At 52.3% G+C, this 21,165-nt stretch overlaps 2 protein-coding genes across 4 annotated transcripts; one reads left to right on the top strand and one right to left on the bottom strand.

The window, feature by feature from the left end:
- Positions 1–2,464: 2,464 nt before the first annotated feature.
- Positions 2,465–7,949, bottom strand: LOC112883359 (ATP-dependent 6-phosphofructokinase 5, chloroplastic-like). 3 transcript variants are annotated; one of them, XM_025948647.1, is made up of 14 exons: positions 7,798–7,949; positions 7,029–7,360; positions 6,835–6,916; positions 6,598–6,694; positions 6,152–6,249; positions 5,433–5,528; positions 5,246–5,347; positions 5,092–5,166; positions 4,486–4,626; positions 4,261–4,377; positions 4,077–4,181; positions 3,893–3,973; positions 3,073–3,201; positions 2,465–2,957 (listed from the first exon to the last, which is right to left on the bottom strand). In XM_025948647.1, exons 2-14 carry the CDS (start codon positions 7,334–7,336, stop codon positions 2,790–2,792), a joined length of 1,599 nt encoding a protein of 532 aa, XP_025804432.1. In that variant the 5' UTR covers positions 7,337–7,360; positions 7,798–7,949; the 3' UTR covers positions 2,465–2,789. The 3 variants fall into 3 exon arrangements, with proteins under 3 accessions (XP_025804432.1, XP_025804435.1, XP_025804433.1); XM_025948650.1 differs by having other exon boundaries at positions 6,152–6,263; positions 6,621–6,694; positions 7,798–7,944; XM_025948648.1 differs by having other exon boundaries at positions 7,029–7,355; positions 7,798–7,926.
- Positions 7,950–14,077: 6,128 nt separating this feature from the next.
- On the top strand, positions 14,078–17,969 carry LOC112880704 (sugar transport protein 7). Its single transcript, XM_025945447.1, has 4 exons — positions 14,078–14,632; positions 16,228–16,547; positions 16,615–17,241; positions 17,332–17,969. The coding sequence occupies exons 1-4, from the start codon at positions 14,488–14,490 to the stop codon at positions 17,806–17,808; spliced, it is 1,569 nt and encodes a 522-aa protein (XP_025801232.1). The 5' UTR covers positions 14,078–14,487; the 3' UTR covers positions 17,809–17,969.
- The last annotated feature ends 3,196 nt before the right edge of the window (positions 17,970–21,165 follow it).

Consider the following 21,165-nt stretch of genomic DNA (forward strand, 5'->3'; position numbering starts at 1 on the left):
GTATGGCCTTTAGAGCAAAAAATCAAAGACATACAGAGATATGTACCAACAAAAGTTGTTCATTCATTGCAATGGATGAAGTTACAGCCTAATGGACATAGAAGACCTTGTTTATTACACAATCTGCATCAACTACGTCGCTGATGGCCCCGGCAGCTTCATCAAGCTCGTCAACAAGCTCTTCGAGGTCTGCTTGGCCCTCTCCTTCAGGAAAGATCGGCTGCAGAAAATGAAGCTCGTGTCCGAGTTGAGTCTGCACTGTCGCCATAGCAGTTGCGGCTCCTTGGCGGACTCCATGATTGGCGATCTCCCTGGCGCGGTTGGGGATGTCTTGCAGGCGATCTGCAAGCAAAATTCCCCTGACGTTTACGGCAGCTACCGCTCCATTTGCTGCCTGGTGTAGGGTTTGAAGCTGGGCCTCTAGAGCTTACAAGCAGAAGGAGGAAGGATTGAGGCAAGAAAGGTCATTGGGGGGGGGGGGGGGAAGTCATACTTGAAGAGAAAACCTTATCTGCCACTCGGGCATCGGCGTCAGCCAGCATTGCACGGGTAGCCAATGTTTCACCCTCAGCCACCGACAAGGCTGCCTAGGTGGCCTCCAAGTAAAGTTTGAGACGATTGATCTCGCGAGTCGCCGTGTAATAGAGGTCACAGGTTTTGTTCCATTGACAAAGGAAACGCCGGGCGTCATTTCTGTTGTAGGAGTCGGTGGAGCCGGTGGAGGAGCTCATCAGAGATGCTGGTGGTGCGCCGTGAGGTGCACTTGGGGGCTCCGTCGGCCATGGAAATAGCCCTACATGATCGTTTACGCTAGCACCATACCCTTATAGGGTTAGCACTGAGGCAACCAGGATACCGTGGTGGCTCGTGAAGTCATGATATAGGGTACATAATGTTTAACAGTTTTGCAATTTTTTGTCGCTCGTGCGAACTGGATACTCTGTTCAAAAGCTTGCCTACCTGGCTATCTAAAACTTAATCAGAAATGCTTCAGACCGGTCGCACCGACGCGAGTCGACGAGATCAGACGCATTTCACTTATGCCCCGCACACCAGACCCGAGTGCCCGAGGTTTCCGGTGGGTAAATCGCCTCAAGTCCGCTTTCTCATTTTTTTTCCCTGTCTCTCGCCATCCTCATCTCCCACTGTGATGGCTCCTCTCTCCTTCCCTTTTGAACTCCAGCATATCTATTTCACTCAAGTAGCTAGAGCTCTTGTGACCAGGCAGCAGCTGCAACACAGAGCTGCGAGGTCTCCTTCCTCCTTGCTTGAGATCTGAACTGAGAGATCATTCTCTATGTCTACTCTCTCTCTCTCTCTCTCTCTCTCTCTCTCTCTCTCTCTCTCTCTCTCTCTCTCTGTGATCTGTAGAGGAGCTAGGACTCGGGCAGCTGCCGTCTTCGCCAAATCTATCAAGGAATGGTGGAATCCATGGGATCCTCCTTCCCCACCAGTGGCGAAGCTAGAGCAAATCGAAGGGGATGCACTTGCCCTGTGGGTGCATTAAGTTGAGCTGTGTAAGGTGCATATGCGGTGAAAATATAGAATTTATCACTATTTTTGCATATTTCCATGGGTGCATCAGCACCTGCGAGCTATAACTTAGCTTCGCCCCTGTTCCCCACTATCCTCAGCCGCCGGACAAGGAGTATGTAGTGCCTGGCCTTCCCATGGCTACAGCAGAGGAGGTACATGTCCACCACCGGCCTATCGTCGACGGAGTAAAGAAGCTGGCCGGATGTTGAAATTGTTGTTTTTAAATATTGCGATCAGTGAATATTGATGTTGCAACGTATGATTATTAGATTTTTTTTCTTCCCGGATATTACAATGGGTGTGTTGTATCCTTGCAGAGCTCTTTCTCATGCGTACTCTTTTTTTTTACGTTGATTGCTGTATGAAGGATGCTATTTTCCATTGGGATTTGTTCTGTAGGAATTAGTTAATAACGAGCAATTATTTTCATATTTCTTGATGTTGCAAACTATGTCTAAATATGTTATTTTTGACGTTGCATACGGTATTTCTAGATGTTACAAAAGATCTTACCTGCTCAACAAAGTTTTGAATGTTGCAGGCAACATGATATGCATGTTGTTGTTGGAATTTTTATCCCAAAATCGGATGGTAGGAGTTTTTTTTTTATATATGGTACTTTTATGTTGCAAGTGGTGACCTCTAATGTTGCAACAATTACATTTGAATGTTGCAACGGAGCATCCAATGAAAAAATTCTTATTGAACATCCGAGCGCCAGTAGCTCCGCTTCTTAATGGATCCTCCGACAGGGCTTTCGAAAAACCCAGATCTATGTATGCCTTTTTCCGAATGATGCTGAAGAAACATTGGCTGCTTATGGCAGTCAGATTGTCCATCTCGGACTGCTGAGGATGCTGCACTTCCCAGTCAGATTGTCCATTAGAGAGTAAATTACCGTCAATAAAACATCTCATCAGGCTGCATCTGGATTTCGTAGTCTCCAAAGTTCTTCGTGATGGGATTTATGGTCGAATCGTTTGCAGTGATAGATAGCATTTTACAAAATTTTCCCTTCTGGGGCAAATCAAGAGAAAGAGTATGTTTTCTAGGTCAGAATGATCAAGGGGCGACTCTGGAAAGTTTACTACGACCTCCTCCAACTTCACACGCAAACTTTGGTGCCAGAAGGATTTATTCTAGTTTCCGGGAAGAAAATTAGGTGCCACAAGGGATTTATTCTCGTTTCCCGTTAGCAATACATGATGGACAATTCTCCTGGTACCTTGCGCTGTGGTGATGGCAAGGTAGAGTCAGTGGAAGTCAGGCTGGCCCGTAGATGTCAGGCAGCGGTGCCACATCCTACTATTGGGGTTTACATGCTTTGGCGTGGTGATGACCTCTGGAATGGGAAGGTAGACGTAGTGTGTATTGCAAACACCTGATGTGATGCCACTGAACCCGGCAAAGGCTCCATGTACCTAAAAGAACATTCATACAATTTTCTTACAGTTGAACTAATTAAGATGGATAAGAACTTTACTCTTACATTCATATGAGTACTACTCCAGCAGACAATGAAAGAAATCAACTTACAGCATTTTGCCCAAGCACGGTGCAGAGAATAGCATCAGATGCATTTGCCCGGCAGGCCCGAACCATATATGTTGGATCAATGTATTTTAGATCAGCTGGAACACCGATGTCCTTGAAATGCTTCTTGATCTGCAAGGTGAAACCAACGCTATTGAATAATTTGTAAAAGGGAAAACTGTTTAGAATGGAACACAATGCTAACAACCATATGGAAGAAAGAGTTCAGTAATCTTCACATTGATCTGCCAGTTGAAACAAGTTATGCTAGCACTTTATAGAAAATTAGAGATTTTATCTACTGATTTTCCATATGTATTTGGTATGCATAGCGAAAACGGAGTTCCATAAACTACATACTGGCCATGAAAAAACAACTGATGCGATCTTAACTACTGTTTGCACTTTATAAATCTGGTAAGACTGGTATCAGACCTATATTATTGGTATGTCCCCAAATATGAAACTTGAGGAGAATCAACAATTCAAAATTAATCGCATGCATATGGTAAAACATCAAGAAAAGAACTTGATTGTGGCAAGTACACCAGGCTTAAGAGTAAAACTTCAATCAGGATTCACTGAAAACCGGAGGTCCACACCCCTAACAAACCTAACTCAGGCACAGTGGTTCTAGGATAGGCTGCACTTTTTGAAAGTTTTTATCGTATTTTAATGTGGTACATTTTCACTGTTACTTTTGCATGAATCCCAGGACCGAGGTGCAACCTCCGTCTGGGGACCAGCTCACAACCAGCCCTTATACTGATCTTCAAATATACTAGATACAAATGTATGCGTAAGGAGTTTCAGATGAGGATACCTTCTGTTGCATGTGGACACCAAAGTCACTAAGTATCACATTTCCTGAAGCATCAGTTGCATTTGATTTTTGCAGTAAATCCTGGTCGAAGAGTCAAAGAAATACATTCCTCAAATTTCATAATTCATACATGTAGCCTTCAGTCACCAAAGTTTTTGAAGTAGAAACCACAACGCCAACTTACCTGCCCCGCACCTTCAGCGACACATATCATGCAAAATCCCTTTGTATTAAGTAAATGCTCAAGGTGTTGCAAGACACCATGTTCTCCGTCAAGTGTGAAAGATACCTTCATTCATATTGTAATCTTTTGTTGGTAGATGTGAAGCAAAGCCAAATTTTCATCATAGGGTTCAGAGTTTACAGACCTCGGGGATTAGGCAAACATCAATCTGTCCACTGGAAAGAGAAGCATGCATGGCTATGAACCCACTGCTTCTTCCCATTAGTTTGACTAACCCAATTCCATGGTACGCACTACGCGCCTAGAGACAGAGGGAAGAACTCAGGTAAAGCAAGTGCAAACAGTAGGTAGAATCCATATTCATTTGAATATGCATTTTGAAACACACAACTGAGCAATAGCAGCCTACCTCTATATAGGCAGAATTGATAGCACGCTGGGCTTCTTCCACAGCCGTATCAAAACCAAATGTCTTATCCATAAAAAGTATATCATTATCGATTGTCTTTGGAACAGCTACAACTGAAACTTTCAGTTTCCTCTTACGACACTGCAAGCCAGAAAAAGGAAAAAAAACATAAATCATGCATGAATAGTCACATATGTCTGAGAGTAGATGATTCATTGGAACTCTTCCTGAATCCTAACCAAGGTAATGCACAGAATAGAATATAGTTTAGTTTCAGGACTTTGTGAAAAATCACACCCACCACCCACTGGGCCACTGGAATACTTTGTGCACAAGTGACCTCCGTGGATGAGAGAAACACACTCCTGTTTTATTTTACTCATACCTGTAGTTTTAGATATAAAATAGGGTTCAATTCAATTTTGTTAACTGTGAAATTCAAGAAACTTGCTAACTTTTATCTCAGTATTGCAAAACATACCAAGGTAGTGCAACTAGGTCATATATGGATTTGGCTACTAGGTTGAAGTGAATGAAACTAAATGTAAATACTACAAACATGCCAAAAAATTTCTTAGAAGTATGAAAGGAAGAGTGAGTAGCAACCTCCTCATGAATAGCATTAGCTCCTGCATGGCTACCATTTCCACCAATTACAAAGAGCATATCAATTCTTCTGGCCTATAAACATAAGATGATCACAGAAACATTATTGAAGCTGCAACACAGAATATGGTGTCTTCCACTTCAGATTAGTTACCTGTATACTATCTACAATCTCACTAGTTTTAGCTCCTCCACGAGAGACACCTAGGAAACTTCCTCCAGAAAGATTTATGTTTTCCACCACATCACGTGAAAGCTGAAGGTTTTCACCAAATGATTCAACAGTGCCATGAACATTAACTCCCTTTAGCACCTAAGGGATAATGGAAAAGCATCCTTACCGGCATTTCTTTTAAGCCTTTCTCAAAAAATCCACGATAACCAAATGGGATTCCAACAATATTCTTCACCCCATAGGTCTCCAAGGTAAATACTATCTGTAAATATAAGTAAGCCATATACAAATACAGTTCTGATTATTCGTGGATCCATAATCTTGTTAACAGTATGCGACATTAATTTAAACTACATGCATGTAAAAATATCCCTTTGCCAGATTATTTCTGGGTATGTCAAATAAATACTAAATGTAGGGAAATCATGTTTGAAATTTTGAATAACTGTCCTAAATTAGATTCAGAGTTGTTTGAATTAAAAAGTCTTTAATTATTCAGCATGCACATGAAAGTGTGCTACTCAGGATTCAAATAACATCTACAAGCTGAAGCCCTAGCTTAGGAAATTGCCCCGGCTTTCGATGCCGACTATTTCAGAAACAGAAGTGGATGGATGGTACTCTTTCGTAACGCATAGCCATTCACATATACATTCAATAACCAACTTTCATCTGCATTTTGTCTCCCACTTTTCTTGTTAGCTCAGATCAAATGGGTTGTCATAGCCCATAAACACATCATACTCCTAAAATGGTCAATAATTCTATAACTTTACAATTGTAAATGTGCCATAAATGCCTAGATAGTGCATCATGGACTCTACACAGTGAGAATGAAAACAATGCAATATTACTTGAGCAATGTTAAAAGAATCAAACTCATACCTGTCTAATGACATCATTTAACCCAGGGCAGAGCCCTCCACAGGTAACAATGGCAGCCTTTACTTCTTCAGGTTCATAGTATATCTCCTTACGAGGGCCTGCACGATGAACCCTATGGAAAGCAACAATCATTTTCTGATCTATTTCTCATTCTTAAAACAAAACTGTTTTCTTAAGCAACTGGAAAGCTGCTAGTATTTTATTAACAGGGGAACTTGAATGTCTAAAAGTGTGAAGAAGATGAGAAAACAAAGAAACAAGAAAATAAACACTGTACAATTAGCAGGACCAAAGAACAAGAATATAGAGACTGTCGATCGTTCTCTATCAGGTATACACATTATATGATAAAAGGTGAACAATGACATAAGTTAGCAACACATAGAGCATTCATGGAAACATTCATACTTTTGGCGAATCAGCCCCCTAGAAAAAAGAAAACTAACCAATGTGCTGCATGAGATCATACCAGTGTTCCACCCAGCTACAATCAGGATCAATGCACTCAGCTCCAGCAGAATTAGGAGACGCATACTTTATCACCTAAATAAACACATTATGGTAAGCGATAGTTTCACCAGTAGAAAAAACAAAGCCTCTTCTCGAGACCATGCCTTGTTTTATGTAGCCATCTGCGAGTGATGAACAAGTTATACGTCATGTCATATGTGCTCAATATTGACCTTTAAAAGTGCTCGATCATCCTTATTTACATAACCATTCCGCATATCAGTTGACGAGACATCACCATCACCCAGGGGAGTTCTGTCAGAATAAACGATGGATTTCTTGAAGTATGAGATCCAGCTAAATTTTCCTGTTTAGATGCTTAAACGAGCTATTAAGTCAAACAAAGATATGGCGAACGGGAATGAACCTGTTTTTCTTCAGAGAGAATGTAGTGGTCCTGGGCTCCAAATCATATATATCAGTAATGTGTGGCAAACTAAAACGCCTATCCCAGTCTTCCTGATACTTTTGCTTCCAAGAAGGATCACTGAAATCTAGGTCTAACTTCCCAGAAATAGCTTTAACAGGCAGCAGCACAGGTCTTTTTCTGAACTTTCGCTCGCCTAAGGAGGTGAAACCATATTGACGTTGGTCCCTAGTTGGATGCCACCACTGTTGCTGTGTAATAGAACTACAACTTGCTTTAAACGCAACGGTCATCCCAGATAAGGACATGAAGCTTACAGTTTGCCCACTAATCTGCAGCAGAAATTCAGTAAGTTGAATGTGAATTGATGCTAACAGACCTATAGAAACATGATCACATTTCATGAGTGATGGGTAGTAACCCAAATAAGAACAATAAGAGCCCCAGTCAAAGCAGAACACCATTACCTGAACGACTAAATACACTGGCAGTTTGGCAAAACTCAAAAAACATCAGTACTAGTGATGAAGTCAAAGCTGGCACTGGGATCGAGCACACAGCCCATCTATCTTCATAACAACCTAACCAGGGGCACTCGCAGAGGCTGGAGCAAACCAAAATCAACATAACACAGCAAAAGTGCATTACATTCGAGCCAGGGGCGGACCCAGTATAGGACATGGTCAGATCCGAATGCGCACACGTTAGGGGGTTTGGGTATTCGATTTCGCACAGCAGGAAAGCAAGGGAAGGGAAAGGGCGGGCACACCTTGTCGCCGGCGGAGCGCCCGAGGAAGAGCTCGCAGGGCGGCGGCGCCTCTCCCCAGTCGTTGCTGCTTGGAAAGAAGGCCGAGAGAGAGGGAAGAGAGAAGAGAAGAACGCCGCACGTCGGGAGGCCCACGAGAAGCCCACAAACGGCGTTCCAGCTGGCGCGGACGGAAGGAAGGAGGGGGGACGGCGTGGGCGCGGTATACCAGCCGTAGGTAGTTGGGGGTTCGTTGGTGAGTAAATTCCATGTATATCATTAAAAAAATTAATTTAGTTCATCTGCTATTGAAATTTAGACGCTCCTTTCAAAAATTTAACTTCACCCTTTACGTGCCATGAAGGTTAAATATACAGTTTCACCGTTAAAACGGGTGTAGCCATCGTCGTTCTTCTAATTTTACCCTTTCCTAATCCTATCCTCAATCACCGATCGCCGGCTGTATCCCAATCTCTTCCACAGATCTTAGGCTCCAACCAGCGACCAGCCCTCGCACCGCCTGATCCGCTCCCACCCATGTCGCGCACCTGCTCTCGGTCGAGCGCCGCGCCTAGCACCGCTCCCACGGGGCGCGCCGTTCATGGTCGGGCCTCGAGCTGCTCCCGCTCGGGGGTCACGCAGCTTCCGGTCGAGCGCAGGGGACGCGCCGCTCCCGGTCCGCTGATCAAGCACCGCACCCCGTGCGCGGGCCTCAGCGTGCATCAGGCAGCCACGGCGCATCGAGCGAGCGCTCGCGCGAGGTACCAGCCGCGCCTGAGGTCAGCGTTACCGTCGCGAGCTACGTGCGGCCTTGCCGATCCGCCTTCGCTCGTATGGACTTCAATTTGGGACAAATCCAAGAAGATGAGGCTTGATATGGACATGATGGAGTGCAGCAAGTGCAGAAATTGATTCTTGATGATGAGCCCGAGAGAAGCGAAAAGCGGCGGGAGGAGTTTTGCCAGGCTCGCTGTGGCGGTCTGAGGGGGTAATGCTGTTTTTTTTTACGCTCACTTAACAGCTATGCGACGGTGCTGTAACAGGGATGGAGTTAAATTTTTAATGGCATTAAAGGGATGATTTAAATTTTAATAACATAAAAGAGATAAATTAAATTTTTAATGGCATATATGAAATTTACGCTCGTTGGTTGGTGTGCCGGCGAGGCCAAGGCGGCAATTCAGGGGCACGGGCGGGACAGGTGCAGCAGATCCTGGGCCGTTGGATCAGATTGTTTGACGAAGCAGTCCGGATGGACCAGAAAACCCAAGTGGTGTGTGTGGGGTCGTTTTGGGCTCGGGGGGTATGCTCACCCGGCGCACGCAGTCCAACTGGATGAAACAAATCCAAAGCCCGTTCATCCTGCAAAACCAAATCTTATTGGATCGACTCTACCAACTAACGGTGTGTTTGGTTAGGCTGTGGTTTTTGGAAAAACTGGTATGAGCTGTGAGCTGTGGAAAAGCTGCTGTGAAAAATCTGCTGTGGGAAAAGCAGAAGACCGTTTGGTTAGAACAGCTGTGAGCTGCGGAAAACTGTGTGCTGTGGGAAAAGCTGAAGACCATTTGGTTAGAGCAGTTGTGAGTTGCGGAAAACTGTGTGCTGTGAAAAACTGTGTGCTGTATGCGATGTCGGGGCGGCCGGGGTGGCGCGGCCTTGGGCGGGCGGCGTTAGGGTGGGGCAGCCAGGGTACTCTGGATCCGCAGCGTCGGGCGGCGTGACATCGGGGCGGCCGGGGCGGTGCGGCGGCAGGCACAGGGCGCGGGCGGCGTGGCGGCGGGGCGAGCGGTGCGGCCGGGGCGGCGCAACGGCGGCCCGGGGGGCGGGCGGCGCGGCGGGGCGGGGAGGCGCCGGGCGGGGGGTGGGAGGAGGGGGGCAGGTTGCGGGATGGGAATGGAGGCGGGATAGAGCGGATGGGGACGGGAGGTGGGATAGAATGAACCGCTTTTTTCATAATCAATGGTAGGTGAGTAATTTTTTGCCCCAAAAGCCACTGAAAGCAGGGGTAGGTACTTTTGCATTTGTACTACGGGGAAAACTGATTTTGGGCAAAAGCACCTAGCGCGTTTAAGTTCTTTGGTTGGCTTTTAAGTTTTGTAAAAGTAAAAGCAGGTGCAAAAATCCAACAAAAAATATCCTAAAACAGGCAGTCTCAGCATGTTAAGCAAGTTTAGTCTGGAACATGGTGCCCATACCAGAGCCTCTGCTCCCTTGCTCAGATGAGCGTGTATCCGTTCCGGGCAAGAGAAATGGCAAGCAGCGTCACGACTTCCCACGACCAACCAAGCGTAACTCGGATGATTACGCTCCTTGTGACAGTATGCCCATCCACAGGTCCGAGCTTCGACTCGGCACGGGCGCTTATGCGTGCGCACGGATGCAGTCATGCAGGGCGAGTGTGTAGACGAGCCACCCGCTAAACGAACACGGGCACGGCAGTCGGCAGTAACACCCGTCACCTGAGGTCGTCACACACAGCTCACGCCAGGCTCAGGGCCAGGGGAGACCGACCGGCCCTGTCACCCCCTTGCGTTTCATGCTTCGCCCGCGGACTCGCCGTCTCCGATCAGCCAAGTCAAGCGTCAGGGGATCGGAACTTCGCCGGCACCGGTGGCCCGAGCGGTGGCCAGTAAAGATTAGCGAAGAACAGTCTCGCTCTCACACGGCGGCTACAGACCTGTCCGCTCCGCCGGCCGCACGAGGCTGCACGGCGCGGGTGACGACTCGGAGCGAGCGGGAGCGCCACCTATCTCTCTCCCGCGGCTCCTGGCCTCCCGGGACTAGGCGTGTGCCTGTTCCTGAGAGCGGCGGCTCTGCTCAGGTCTCGGGAGACTTTGCGGGAGCCTAGCCTAGCCTAGTCTTGGGAGTACGTGATGGCGACGGGTGGTGAGTGACCGACCGATGGTAACGTTGTGCAACTTGGATCGCTTCGCACTAACAAAAGTGGTGGTCCGCGAGATATTTGGCTGGCTAGCTAACGGGGACGATTAGAGCCGTGCAAACTGGAGAATTGGTCGGGCTGATTTGGCCGGCGCCGCGGCCGTTATATCTGCCTTTCGTTGCTTCTAGATTACTTTGCGTTGGGCGAGCTACATATCTCGACGCATCGGATGACATCAGGGTGGCGCCATCAGAGAGTAAACACACACGGGCGTGGCCTGACTCTGAACCTCTGTTAGTTTTGGTTAAAACCCTGCCATGGATGGTCATTTTGTTGGCACACGCAACGCAAAACGCGAGTCATGGTCAGAAAAACACGGAACTGAAATGGACGGGGGGTGGCAATAACCTTAACCTGGCCTGCGTGAGGAATTTTGCGTGGAAGCACATAGTAGCTAGCTAGCTGCGTGGAACCTTCGGCTAGGTTTGTCCCTTGTCACGAAGTTTCTGGAGCAGAAGGTTGCTCCTCTGCTTCGGGGCTGTTTGGTTGACTGGTTCCAGCCCGGCCAGCTCTTGGCATGCGGCTTCTGAGTGTTTGGTTGCCTGCGCCAGTGGCCGAGCCAGGCTCCCGCTGACGAGGACATCGCTAGCATAGATACGATTATATTAGTACGTTCTTGTTCAAAGGTGAATCAACTCCATATCAAGATTAAATTTGATACATTTGAACAATTAATGCTGCACTATGATTTCTGTGCATTCTCGTTTTCAGAATTACTTGATTGGATAAAGCCGTGTGTGGAAATTATATGGAAAACATGGAGGACCAAAGAAATAGAATAGATTGGGGACCAAGTCCAAGTCTTCCCAATGTTGTCCACCAGGCCACCACGTCACTTTTGGTGCAAGGAAAGGAAGAGTCCAAATCCAACACGTTTTGGATGTTGGATTCGGACTGCAGGATAGAACCTAGTCGTAACAGCTGCCACGGCTTCATACGGACTCCAATTGGGGAGTTCTTGGACTTCACGGAAAGCTTATAAAGTCTACTTTCATATGGATCCAGACTCATGTCCATATCTTCTCCGAGACGGCTGCAATCGTTTATTTACTACAAAGACCTTTTCTGTCCACGGTGCTGCGTCACCTGATTTTGGCCCGATGGGGTGTGTATCAAGTAAAGCCCAACAGGGGTGCATCCTAGGGTCTAGGGACGATCTCCACCACGTCCTGATCATCCTCTACCCTTTCATATACCTCCATAGCCACCATAAACAGATGGGGGTTTTGTTTTGTTGAAAGTTTAGCCATTGCTACTTGCTTATAGACGCGTGTATCGGCTAGACTATCCGTTCTACTCGATTCAGAACCCCACCTTTGTGATTTTAGATTGGTTCTTATCTTCATATTTGCAATTGAGTTGCTTGTTCTACTTGTTCTTGCTTGTTCTTCGATTACTTGCAGGACGAATGTTCTAGTGGCCGGGTGTTGCGCTCCACAAGATCGCAGCAGCCATTGGAGGTGGTGTATCGGTTGCTAAGGCGCAGCATCCTTGGAAGGTTGTAGTCGAACCGTGAACGTCGTCTCCATCCACCAATCGAGTTATCCATCCCCTCTCACCGAAAGATCGGGAACAAACCCTAACGGATTCGCATCACCCGTGGTGCAAGATGCGCCTCAAGCCCGCGGGAAACGTAGGAATCGAGCGTTTCCATCAGACCAGGCCGGCACGATGCAGGCTGGGGTGCGCGAGCTGCATGAGAGGAGAGAGCAGCGGTGCAAGGATAACTCGTGCGCCCAGGCAACCAAACGGTGAGCAATTTCATGGCAGCAGCCTGGCCAAGGAGAGCCTGGCTCGGTCGGTGCGACGCAGGCTGAGGCACGCGGGAAATCAAACAGTCCCGCCATCACTTGCTTTATGCGTGACGAAAACATGAATTCTTTGATCTAACACTACCAGAGAAGAATCGGATGACGAAAAGGGGATCGCTTTAGGACGAGCGTGCAAAAGAGAGAGCGATGCTGGCATTGCCGATGCACGGGGGGTTATCCTGGGATATCTGCAGCGCGTCAAAAAAGGAGGACGCGATCATGACGAGCACGACCACTCCTAGTCTGCCGGCTCGCGGACCAAATCTCTCCGTGCAACAGGGAGAGCGATCAGTCGGAAGCAGCCGGTGTTGTATCTGGTGGGAAAAGTGGAGGCTTTGGTCCAAAAGCAGGTCCTGCACGCTTGGATTATCGCACTTGCGCCGCCGAAATATCCCCGGTTAGTCAATGCCTAAACAGGCCCTGATTTGCTTTCGGTTGGTGTTCCATATGTACACAATTGCTCTTGGGCAAAAAGAACAAGCACGGCTGAGACCTACCGCCGGTTCATTTTTATGGCCGGCGTTTAGCTTCCTGTGAGATGGGTGTTGACGTGTTTTCTGTGAAGCGGACAAAACAACGGGTACGTGTAGCAGTGATCGACCTGCCGCTGTGTGTTGGCGCGCCTTTTTTGTTTTTTTGAAGATGTTGGTGCGCCTTGGTTTCTCGAGACTCGAGAGTCGAGGTGAGGCTGCCAAAGTCCAAACCACTTTCGCGGGAGAGGTGTACAAGTGCAAGCAATGGCAACTGGTGTTGCACTTGCATGCATCCAGATGTACCATATGAAAGTGAGCAAATGGCCGTCCCAGACGGGAGGGAGACGGTTTACAGGCACGCACGCATGCGTAGATATGGATGTACAGACTAACTAAAATTAGCAGCGTAGAACGTGTGTCGTCGGGCCCCCGGAAGTCGAACCCTTGCCGACTCCGGCGCAACTGGATGAGCAGCTCGTTGCGAATTAAATGATCATGAGCTAGTACTAATCAACTTGCAGCGCAGCATAGCCTTAGAGTACACTTGGTTAAAATTAAAGGCAGTGACGCTGGTGTTGAGCTAGGGTGGCGAGGGCAGGGATAAGTCAACCGCGACGCGGCCTGATTGGTGTGGCTCCGTGAGCGGCATGACACGCTGCCGAGCAAGTAGCACGTTCTGACTGAGATCAAGTTGCAGCTGCAGCTCGCTGACCATGCTTAGTTAGCACTGCTCGCCAATAACGGGATGACACGCTGTGCGGAGTCGCAGTTGCCGATAGGATATGGAGTATATTAGTGGCTTGACCTGCACTCGTCGAGGCCCCCCTGCGCGGCACCGAAACATCCCTGCAGCGGCAGAGTGGTGACAGAGGGACGATCTCCCGGCCGGTAACAAGGACAGAGATTAACAGGCCGTCCCTGACACGGTGGCCGCTGGTCGTGTGGAGACGGGGAGGAACCGTGGCCGTGGGGTCTGCGGCTGCGAGGAGGCGCCGCTCGTCGCCACGCGCGTCACGCCCGCTCCCGTCCCCCGGTCATTTATGAGCAGAGACCAGAGCGACACGCGGGAGGTGGGTCAACTCAACGCAACGGCCGAGCGGCCAGGCCGACGCATACGTTAGCTGCTCGCCTGCTCTCGCTGCCTGTGTAGCGTAGGCAAGGCAACAGCATCCCCATCCCCCAACCTGCTGCCGGCAGCGGCGGACACGCTCTCCGCGTTCACTTCATCACTCGCCTCCTATCGGTTCCCCGTGCCGGTCAAGAGCTGGCAGGGAGGTCAAGCGCTCGCTGCTACCATCAGAGGGGCCAGAGAGGGGAAGCGAGATAAGACTCCACTCCTATATGCATTCGCTGTTGGTTGGACCACTGCTTCGGTGTGGCGTGGGCGCGGTGGGTGGCTGCAGCTCGGTTCGTTCTTCGTTCTCGGCCCACTCCAGCCGGTCCTCGGAGGAGATCGAGCAGAGGAGGAGGAGCTGAGCGGCGGGGAGCGATGGCAGGCGGAGGGGTGGCGGCGCTGGGGGTGCACACGGAGCGCGCGGCGCAGTACAAGGGCCGCATGACGCTCGCCGTCGCCATGACCAGCCTCGTCGCCGCCGTCGGGGGCGCCATCTTCGGCTACGACATCGGCATCTCCGGTACGTACGTTTCTCCCCCCGCCGACTGTCTGCGTCCGCCCGCGCCGCGCTCTGCTTAATTCTCAGCTGTGAAAGGACGGCCCGGCCGGACCACCACCGCCGGCAGCCGGCTCCGCAATCATTCTAGCAGCCCCGCTCGCTCGGATTTGTTGGCCGCGCGCAAAGCACCGGCCACCAGCCCAGCGGCGTCGCGCCTGGGCTGGCCCCGCGGCGGAGGCCAGGTGCGAGGTGCCCGTCTCTCTCGCTCCCGCAGCAGTTTGGCACGTACTGCGCTGTCCACGCATCAGCGCCCCGTCGCGCGGCCCTTTTGGATTTCCCCACTGCCGCGGCCGGATGATTGGGTTCGGGTAGAATTTGGGGGTAGGTCTAGGAGGAGGAGTGAGGAACAAGGCCGCAGGGAAGGCGACACGCGGACGCTGCAAAGCTTTGCCGTCCGAGCTGGCGGCCGCGCGTTCTGCCTGCCCGCCTGCCCCGGCGCGTCTCGCTTCTGCTGTCCGCTCCCATGATCCATATTCCATACCGTACACGCACGCGCTCTGTACCTGCATGCCCGATTATTTGACCTGACCTCGAAAAGGTGTTTTCAGCTCGTGTTTCATGAGCGCTCGCGCTTCACGAACCCCTGTTGAAGCTACGAGCATCGGTTGCGCCTCGTCAGAACCGAGGACCAGATGTCTGAGACCGACCAGCGGCCCCACTGGTCAGTCGTAGTACCACTGAGTCGTTGGTCCAAATAACACGAGTGCAGATGATGCACGGTAGGGAACGGGGAAGAGATGCAGAGACGACATGCCCGCGCGTTTGTGAACTTTTTTACATCCGGGAGTGGTTGGAGAGTCCGTCCATTGACTGGAGCCATCGCTGCTCAGGCGAGGACAAAACCTGCAAAAAAAAAAATCCTATTGCTAGAAAGTACCATGTTTCTTGTTAAAAAAAAAGAATGTTGTATATGAAGTCAATACATCGTCACATGCGCATTCAGGACCCAGTTGACTCGGTGATAACTACTCTATCGTATCGCAACTACAGATACGAAATATCCTCGAGATCAGCATACATGGCCACCAGCTCCGTGTGATTATAAGAATAATATTTATCGTCAATGGATATTATCTACAATAAGTAGAAGAGGTGTTCACTGTTGGAAAAGAACAATAAAATCAATAGTACTCTGAAGATGCAGGAACAGTTTTTTTTTTTTTTTTGAGGAGATGCGGGAACAGTTGAGTTCATCGGGTGAACACTCTGTTAAGTCCAGCTAGTGGTGTGGAAACGGAAAGTCTGGCACATGATACTGAAGATGCTTACTAGTACCACGTAGTTACAATTCTATGATCCACATGTTAGACCGCATTTTTGATAGAATGGCCTTTTGGCATGCAAGATTCTCCAAATGTATGGATAGGGGGGAAAAAAATTAGTTTTCTGTTTTTCCCCTCTGTTCCAAATACGACCCAAAAATGACAAAAAGATGAGACACCAACACTTTTCTTGAAGAATTAAGCGCGTCGGGCCGCTGATAGTTTTTCCACGTACCATGGGGACACATTTGTGAACTCTGAAGTTCTGCCAATCTGACTGACCGAATGCTGCAGGGGGAGTGACCTCCATGGACCCATTTCTGGAGAAGTTCTTCCCGGCGGTGTTCCGGAGGAAGAACTCCGGCAGCCAGAACAACTACTGCAAGTACGACAACCAGGGCCTGGCGGCGTTCACCTCCTCGCTCTACCTCGCCGGCCTCGTCGCGTCCCTCGCGGCGTCCCCCGTCACCAGGAACTACGGCCGCAAAGCCAGCATTGTCTGCGGCGGCGTCAGCTTCCTCGTCGGCGCCACGCTCAACGTCGCCGCCGTGAACCTGGCCATGCTCATCCTCGGCCGCATCATGCTCGGCGTCGGCATCGGTTTCGGCAACCAGGTGCGGACTCGACGAGCTTCTGATCGCTTGGTTGGCTCCGAGTAACAGTGCGCTCTTGGTGGCGCAGGCTGTGCCGCTGTACCTGTCGGAGATGGCGCCGGCGCACCTCCGCGGCGGGCTGAACATGATGTTCCAGCTCGCGACGACGCTGGGCATCTTCACGGCGAACCTGATCAACTACGGCACGCAGAACATCAAGCCGTGGGGGTGGCGCCTGTCGCTCGGGCTGGCCGCGGCGCCGGCGCTGCTGATGACCCTGGGCGGGCTGCTCCTCCCGGAGACGCCCAACAGCCTCATCGAGCGCGGGCGCGTCGAGGAGGGCCGGCGCGTGCTGGAGCGCATCCGCGGCACCGCCGACGTGGACGCCGAGTTCACGGACATGGTGGAGGCGAGCGAGCTGGCCAACACCATCGAGCACCCGTTCCGGAACATCCTGGAGCGGCGCAACCGGCCGCAGCTGGTGATGGCCGTGTGCATGCCGGCGTTCCAGATCCTGACGGGCATCAACTCCATCCTCTTCTACGCGCCGGTCCTGTTCCAGAGCATGGGCTTCGGCGGGAACGCGTCCCTCTACTCCTCCGTGCTCACCGGCGCCGTGCTCTTCTCCTCCACGCTCATCTCCATCGGCACCGTCGACCGCCTCGGCCGCCGGAAGCTCCTCATCAGCGGCGGGATCCAGATGATCGTCTGCCAGGTTTGACTATATCTCGCTGCGTTACGCATCGCAATCAATCACAATGCACATCGTTTGCGTAGCATGAGCTAAAGAGTTCTACAAATGCAGGTGATCGTTGCGGTGATCCTGGGCGTGAAGTTCGGGGTGGACAAGCAGCTGTCCCGGAGCTACTCGATCGCAGTGGTGGTGGTGATCTGCCTGTTCGTGCTGGCGTTCGGGTGGTCGTGGGGGCCTCTAGGGTGGACGGTGCCGAGCGAGATCTTCCCGCTGGAGACGCGGTCGGCGGGGCAGAGCATCACGGTGGCCGTGAACCTGCTCTTCACCTTCGCCATCGCGCAGGCGTTCCTGTCGATGCTGTGCGCCTTCAAGTTCGGCATCTTCCTCTTCTTCGCCGGGTGGATCACCGTCATGACCGTCTTCGTGTACGTCTTCCTCCCCGAGACCAAGGGCGTGCCCATCGAGGAGATGGTGCTGCTCTGGCGCAAGCACTGGTTCTGGAAGAAGGTCATGCCGGAGATGCCGCTCGAGGACGGCTGGGGCGCAGCCGAGGGCAACGCTGCGCCTGCCAGCAAGAATCACAAGTGAAAACCACTAGATGACGAGGCAGAGTGAGTTTTAGGAGGATGTTTACTGTATCCAGCTTATGTGAAAAGTTGTTTGTAGTTTTTATGGTGGTGTGCATGCTTGTGCGTGGCGACAGCGGTAAAAGTGCAAACGTCTTCAGTTATTCTTTTTCTCCTCACCTATATTACCATAGTTTTTATGGTGGTGTGCATGCCTGTGCGTGGCAGCAGCACGGCCACCCGCGGGGGTGAGCGCCGGCACAGCCGCGCCCCACGGCCACCTGCGACCTCGAAGACCATGCCCGCGCCGAGAAGCAGGGCCGGCCGGAGCGGGGGGCAAGGCTGCAACACCGGCCGGGGATGGCCAGATTCGGCCCGGCGGACCCCGGATCTGGCGAGGAGGAGGCCGGATCTGGCCTGGCCGGCGGCGGAGCTTCAACGTCAAGGTTTGGAGGTTGGGGGAAGGGAGGCGGGGGAAGAAGTGAGGGGAGAGGAGGCGAGCTAAGCCGGCTTCAGCTCAGCTGCCGGCCGCCGCCGTCGCCGCCCGGACGGTCGCCGGCGGCGGTGGCGGCGGCCACCGGAGGCAGACGGCGAGGGCCGGGCGGCAGCGTGACGGTCGCTCCCCGAGTCGCCAGGAGAGCGACACGGGGGTGTAGGGGGGTGTTGCCTCGCGAGTCTATATTACCATAGTTGCAGGGGCATAGATAGACATCGTATGCGTATCTTGCTGCCATAGGAAACAAGGCAAAAAGGCTCTTCAAGCCTTGATGATTTTGTCAATTCAATCTTTAAATTGAAAGAAAAATTCACATACAGAGTAGGAATTTGAAGGATCACATAGGTGACACATGAACTTGTTCTGAAATCACATACAGAGTATAAAAGTGTCGCTTTAGGACGATCCTAAATATGCTCTAAATTTCTAAATCTACATGCATTCTTGGGAGTTCGGAAGCCCTACGACTCGTCTCCCGGCTTGCTCGAAGCTCATGCTGCCGCAGCCGACGGCACCGTGCGCGCTCGTCGACAGGCGCACGGACCCGAGGCCGAGCGCCCCTGCCGCGGGCTTTCAACAAGAGCACCGGGATGAGCAGGGCACTTGGGTCGGGCGCGGCCACGAGGAATGACGCGCCCGCGTACGGAGCCGGCTGAGCGGTCGCGTCTAACAAGGGTGCCTGCTCGGCCTCCTCCGCCTGTGGAAGGGTCCGTCGCGCGGCGGCCACCATGGCCTCTGCCTTCGTGGCATCGGCGCCGTGGCGCTCTGCGGCAGCCACAGCCACCGGCTCTTCCTTCCCCGCGCTCTGTGCTGCTCTGCTTCGCGTGCACGCCGCGGTGATCCTTCCCCGCCAGCGCAGTCTCAACCTTCTTCGCATGCGCGAAGCCCGGCCCCTAAGCCGGGGTGGCTGCCGTCGACGCCTCCATGGGCACAGGCAGGATCTGCTCCCCACGCTTCAGGATCACGACGTTCACCATGGCGCGCTCGTGCGGCGGTGAGCCGGCCCCGGCCACCGGAGGAGATTGGCGCCTGCGCTGTCGTCTGTTGTTCGCCCGTCCGCGCGCCGGCTGCGACTGCCCGGGCACAGGCCGGGAAGCCGTGGCCTGAGACTTCCGCTGCTGCATGAGCCGGAGAGGAGGCTTGAAGAACGCACTGCAAGCGAAGCAGTCCGCGGGCCGGGCGAACAATGTTGCCATGGCGACACGGGGGGTACCGGGCGTGCGGAGCTGTGATTCACTTGGGTTTGAGGTTTGCCGCCGGTGCACGAGGGGACGGACGATCGGCTTCGCCTCGTGTGTCACCGGCGCCGAGCTCGACAAGCGAACGAAATCGTGGTGGAGGCGGCGTGGGGGTATATACCGGTGAGACGGCGGCACGGTGCGTTGGAACCGGAACCGAACTTCGAGTCGGACTAGGGTCCACCGCGTGGTCCTGCGGGGTCGCGTGGGCCTAGGCCCAGGGGCAAAACCGGAAAGAGAAAATCTGAGGGATTGGAAGGGGATTCGTTGGACCCTACCAGCGGCGGCGCTGCTCCTCCGCTCCCGCTCCCTGTGCCACCTCGCCCGCCCCGCTCGCTCGCGGCCCTGGCGGCCTGCACTCCCGCTTCCCCAGCACTGGCGGCAGCGTTCTCCCTCCGGGCGCGCTCGAGCTCCACCGAGCTCCACGCCGCCCATCAGCCCCCGCCACGCTCCTTCCTCGTTGCACCACGGCTCGTCCGCGCGACGGCGGCCGTGCCAGGGCCCTGCCTTCTTCCCGGCCGAGCTTGCCTTCCCCGCGCTCCTCTCACGATTTCACCCGCTGTCGTGGAGGAGCGTGCTATCCAAGAGTTGCTTGATCTATCGACAATTTTTTCTACGTGGATCTTTTAACGCAACCTGCTATCAGGTCCGTTGGACGTGCGCTGAAGACTCCGCTCTCCCCCAGTCGAAATATTTAACTATTTAACATTCTTACGGACGATACTTCTTCAAAAATCATTCTTATTCGGCTTCTATGTATTTACCGTTTCTCTTCGTGCGAGTCTACATATTTGCCAATTTATCCAACGTAGCGTATCAACTCACTGAACTAGTGTGGATCGACCATGCGAAAAGATCTTGTTACCCCTGCCTTATCTCAGTATGCAAAACTCTCTGTCCTTCTATCTCTTACTAGTGGGCCCACTCATTTCTTCCACCTCCGTTCTCTTCGTCCAGGCGAAAAGCAGTGGACGCGGTTCCTCTGCGTGGCGGGTGAGGTAGCAGCACTAGCAGCGGCGGCGGAGAAGCTTCACGGTGGTGCGGCGCGGGAGGCGTGGCTGGACCGTACAAAATCAAAATCAAAGAACTCCTCTGAAGCCTGTACAATTGACCGGTAGTTAAATAATAGTTCAATTACAAATCGGCGTCGCCGGTTGCTCATCAATGGTCGCATACGGCTCTGCCACGCCGCAGCCGCACGCCATCGTGGAGGGCGACTCGCTGTTGGTGTCAGAGCCACAGTGCTTTGGAGACCACGCGACCACCTTGCCCCTCCGCCTCACCGTCTCGTGGAGCTCCTCCGTGCCGCCGCCGCCAGAGCTGGGGGAAGCACCCACAGGAACGGCTCGATGGCGAACACCGGGCGGGACAGCTCGCGCCGGATCCTCGCCAGCTCCGGCCCCTCGATGGCGTTGACGTGTTGAGCACGACGCCGACGAGGCGTCCCGCACGGCGCCGGCGATGGAGGCGGTGAAGCGGAGCACCGTGTCGCCATCGCTGCCGTCGACGCGGATCAGGTCTCGCACGCGGAGCAGCTCGAGGCCCACGCGCCGCCGCGGCGCACCAGCTCCTCGAGCGCCGCCTGGAACGGCGCCTCGCGGGCTCGACCAGGCCGGGGCTGGCGGCAACCTCATCAGGGAGGGAC

Source organism: Panicum hallii, chromosome 2 (genome assembly GCF_002211085.1).
Source record: "Panicum hallii strain FIL2 chromosome 2, PHallii_v3.1, whole genome shotgun sequence".
Lineage (NCBI taxonomy): Eukaryota > Viridiplantae > Streptophyta > Magnoliopsida > Poales > Poaceae > Panicum > Panicum hallii.

Coding starts and splice junctions, on each gene's coding strand:
- LOC112880704 (XM_025945447.1), top strand. CDS start 14,488: ATGGCAGGCGGAGGGGTGGCGGCGCTGGGGGTGCACACGGAGCGCGCG. Junction 14,633..16,227: donor CTACGACATCGGCATCTCCG/GTACGTACGTTT, acceptor CGAATGCTGCAG/GGGGAGTGACCTCCATGGAC. Junction 17,242..17,331: donor TCCAGATGATCGTCTGCCAG/GTTTGACTATAT, acceptor CTACAAATGCAG/GTGATCGTTGCGGTGATCCT.
- LOC112883359 (XM_025948647.1), bottom strand. CDS start 7,336: ATGTCCTTATCTGGGATGACCGTTGCGTTTAAAGCAAGTTGTAGTTCT. Junction 4,627..5,091: donor CTAATGCTATTCATGAGGAG/GTTGCTACTCAC, acceptor TCTGGCTTGCAG/TGTCGTAAGAGGAAACTGAA. Junction 4,378..4,485: donor TCAATTCTGCCTATATAGAG/GTAGGCTGCTAT, acceptor CTCTGTCTCTAG/GCGCGTAGTGCGTACCATGG.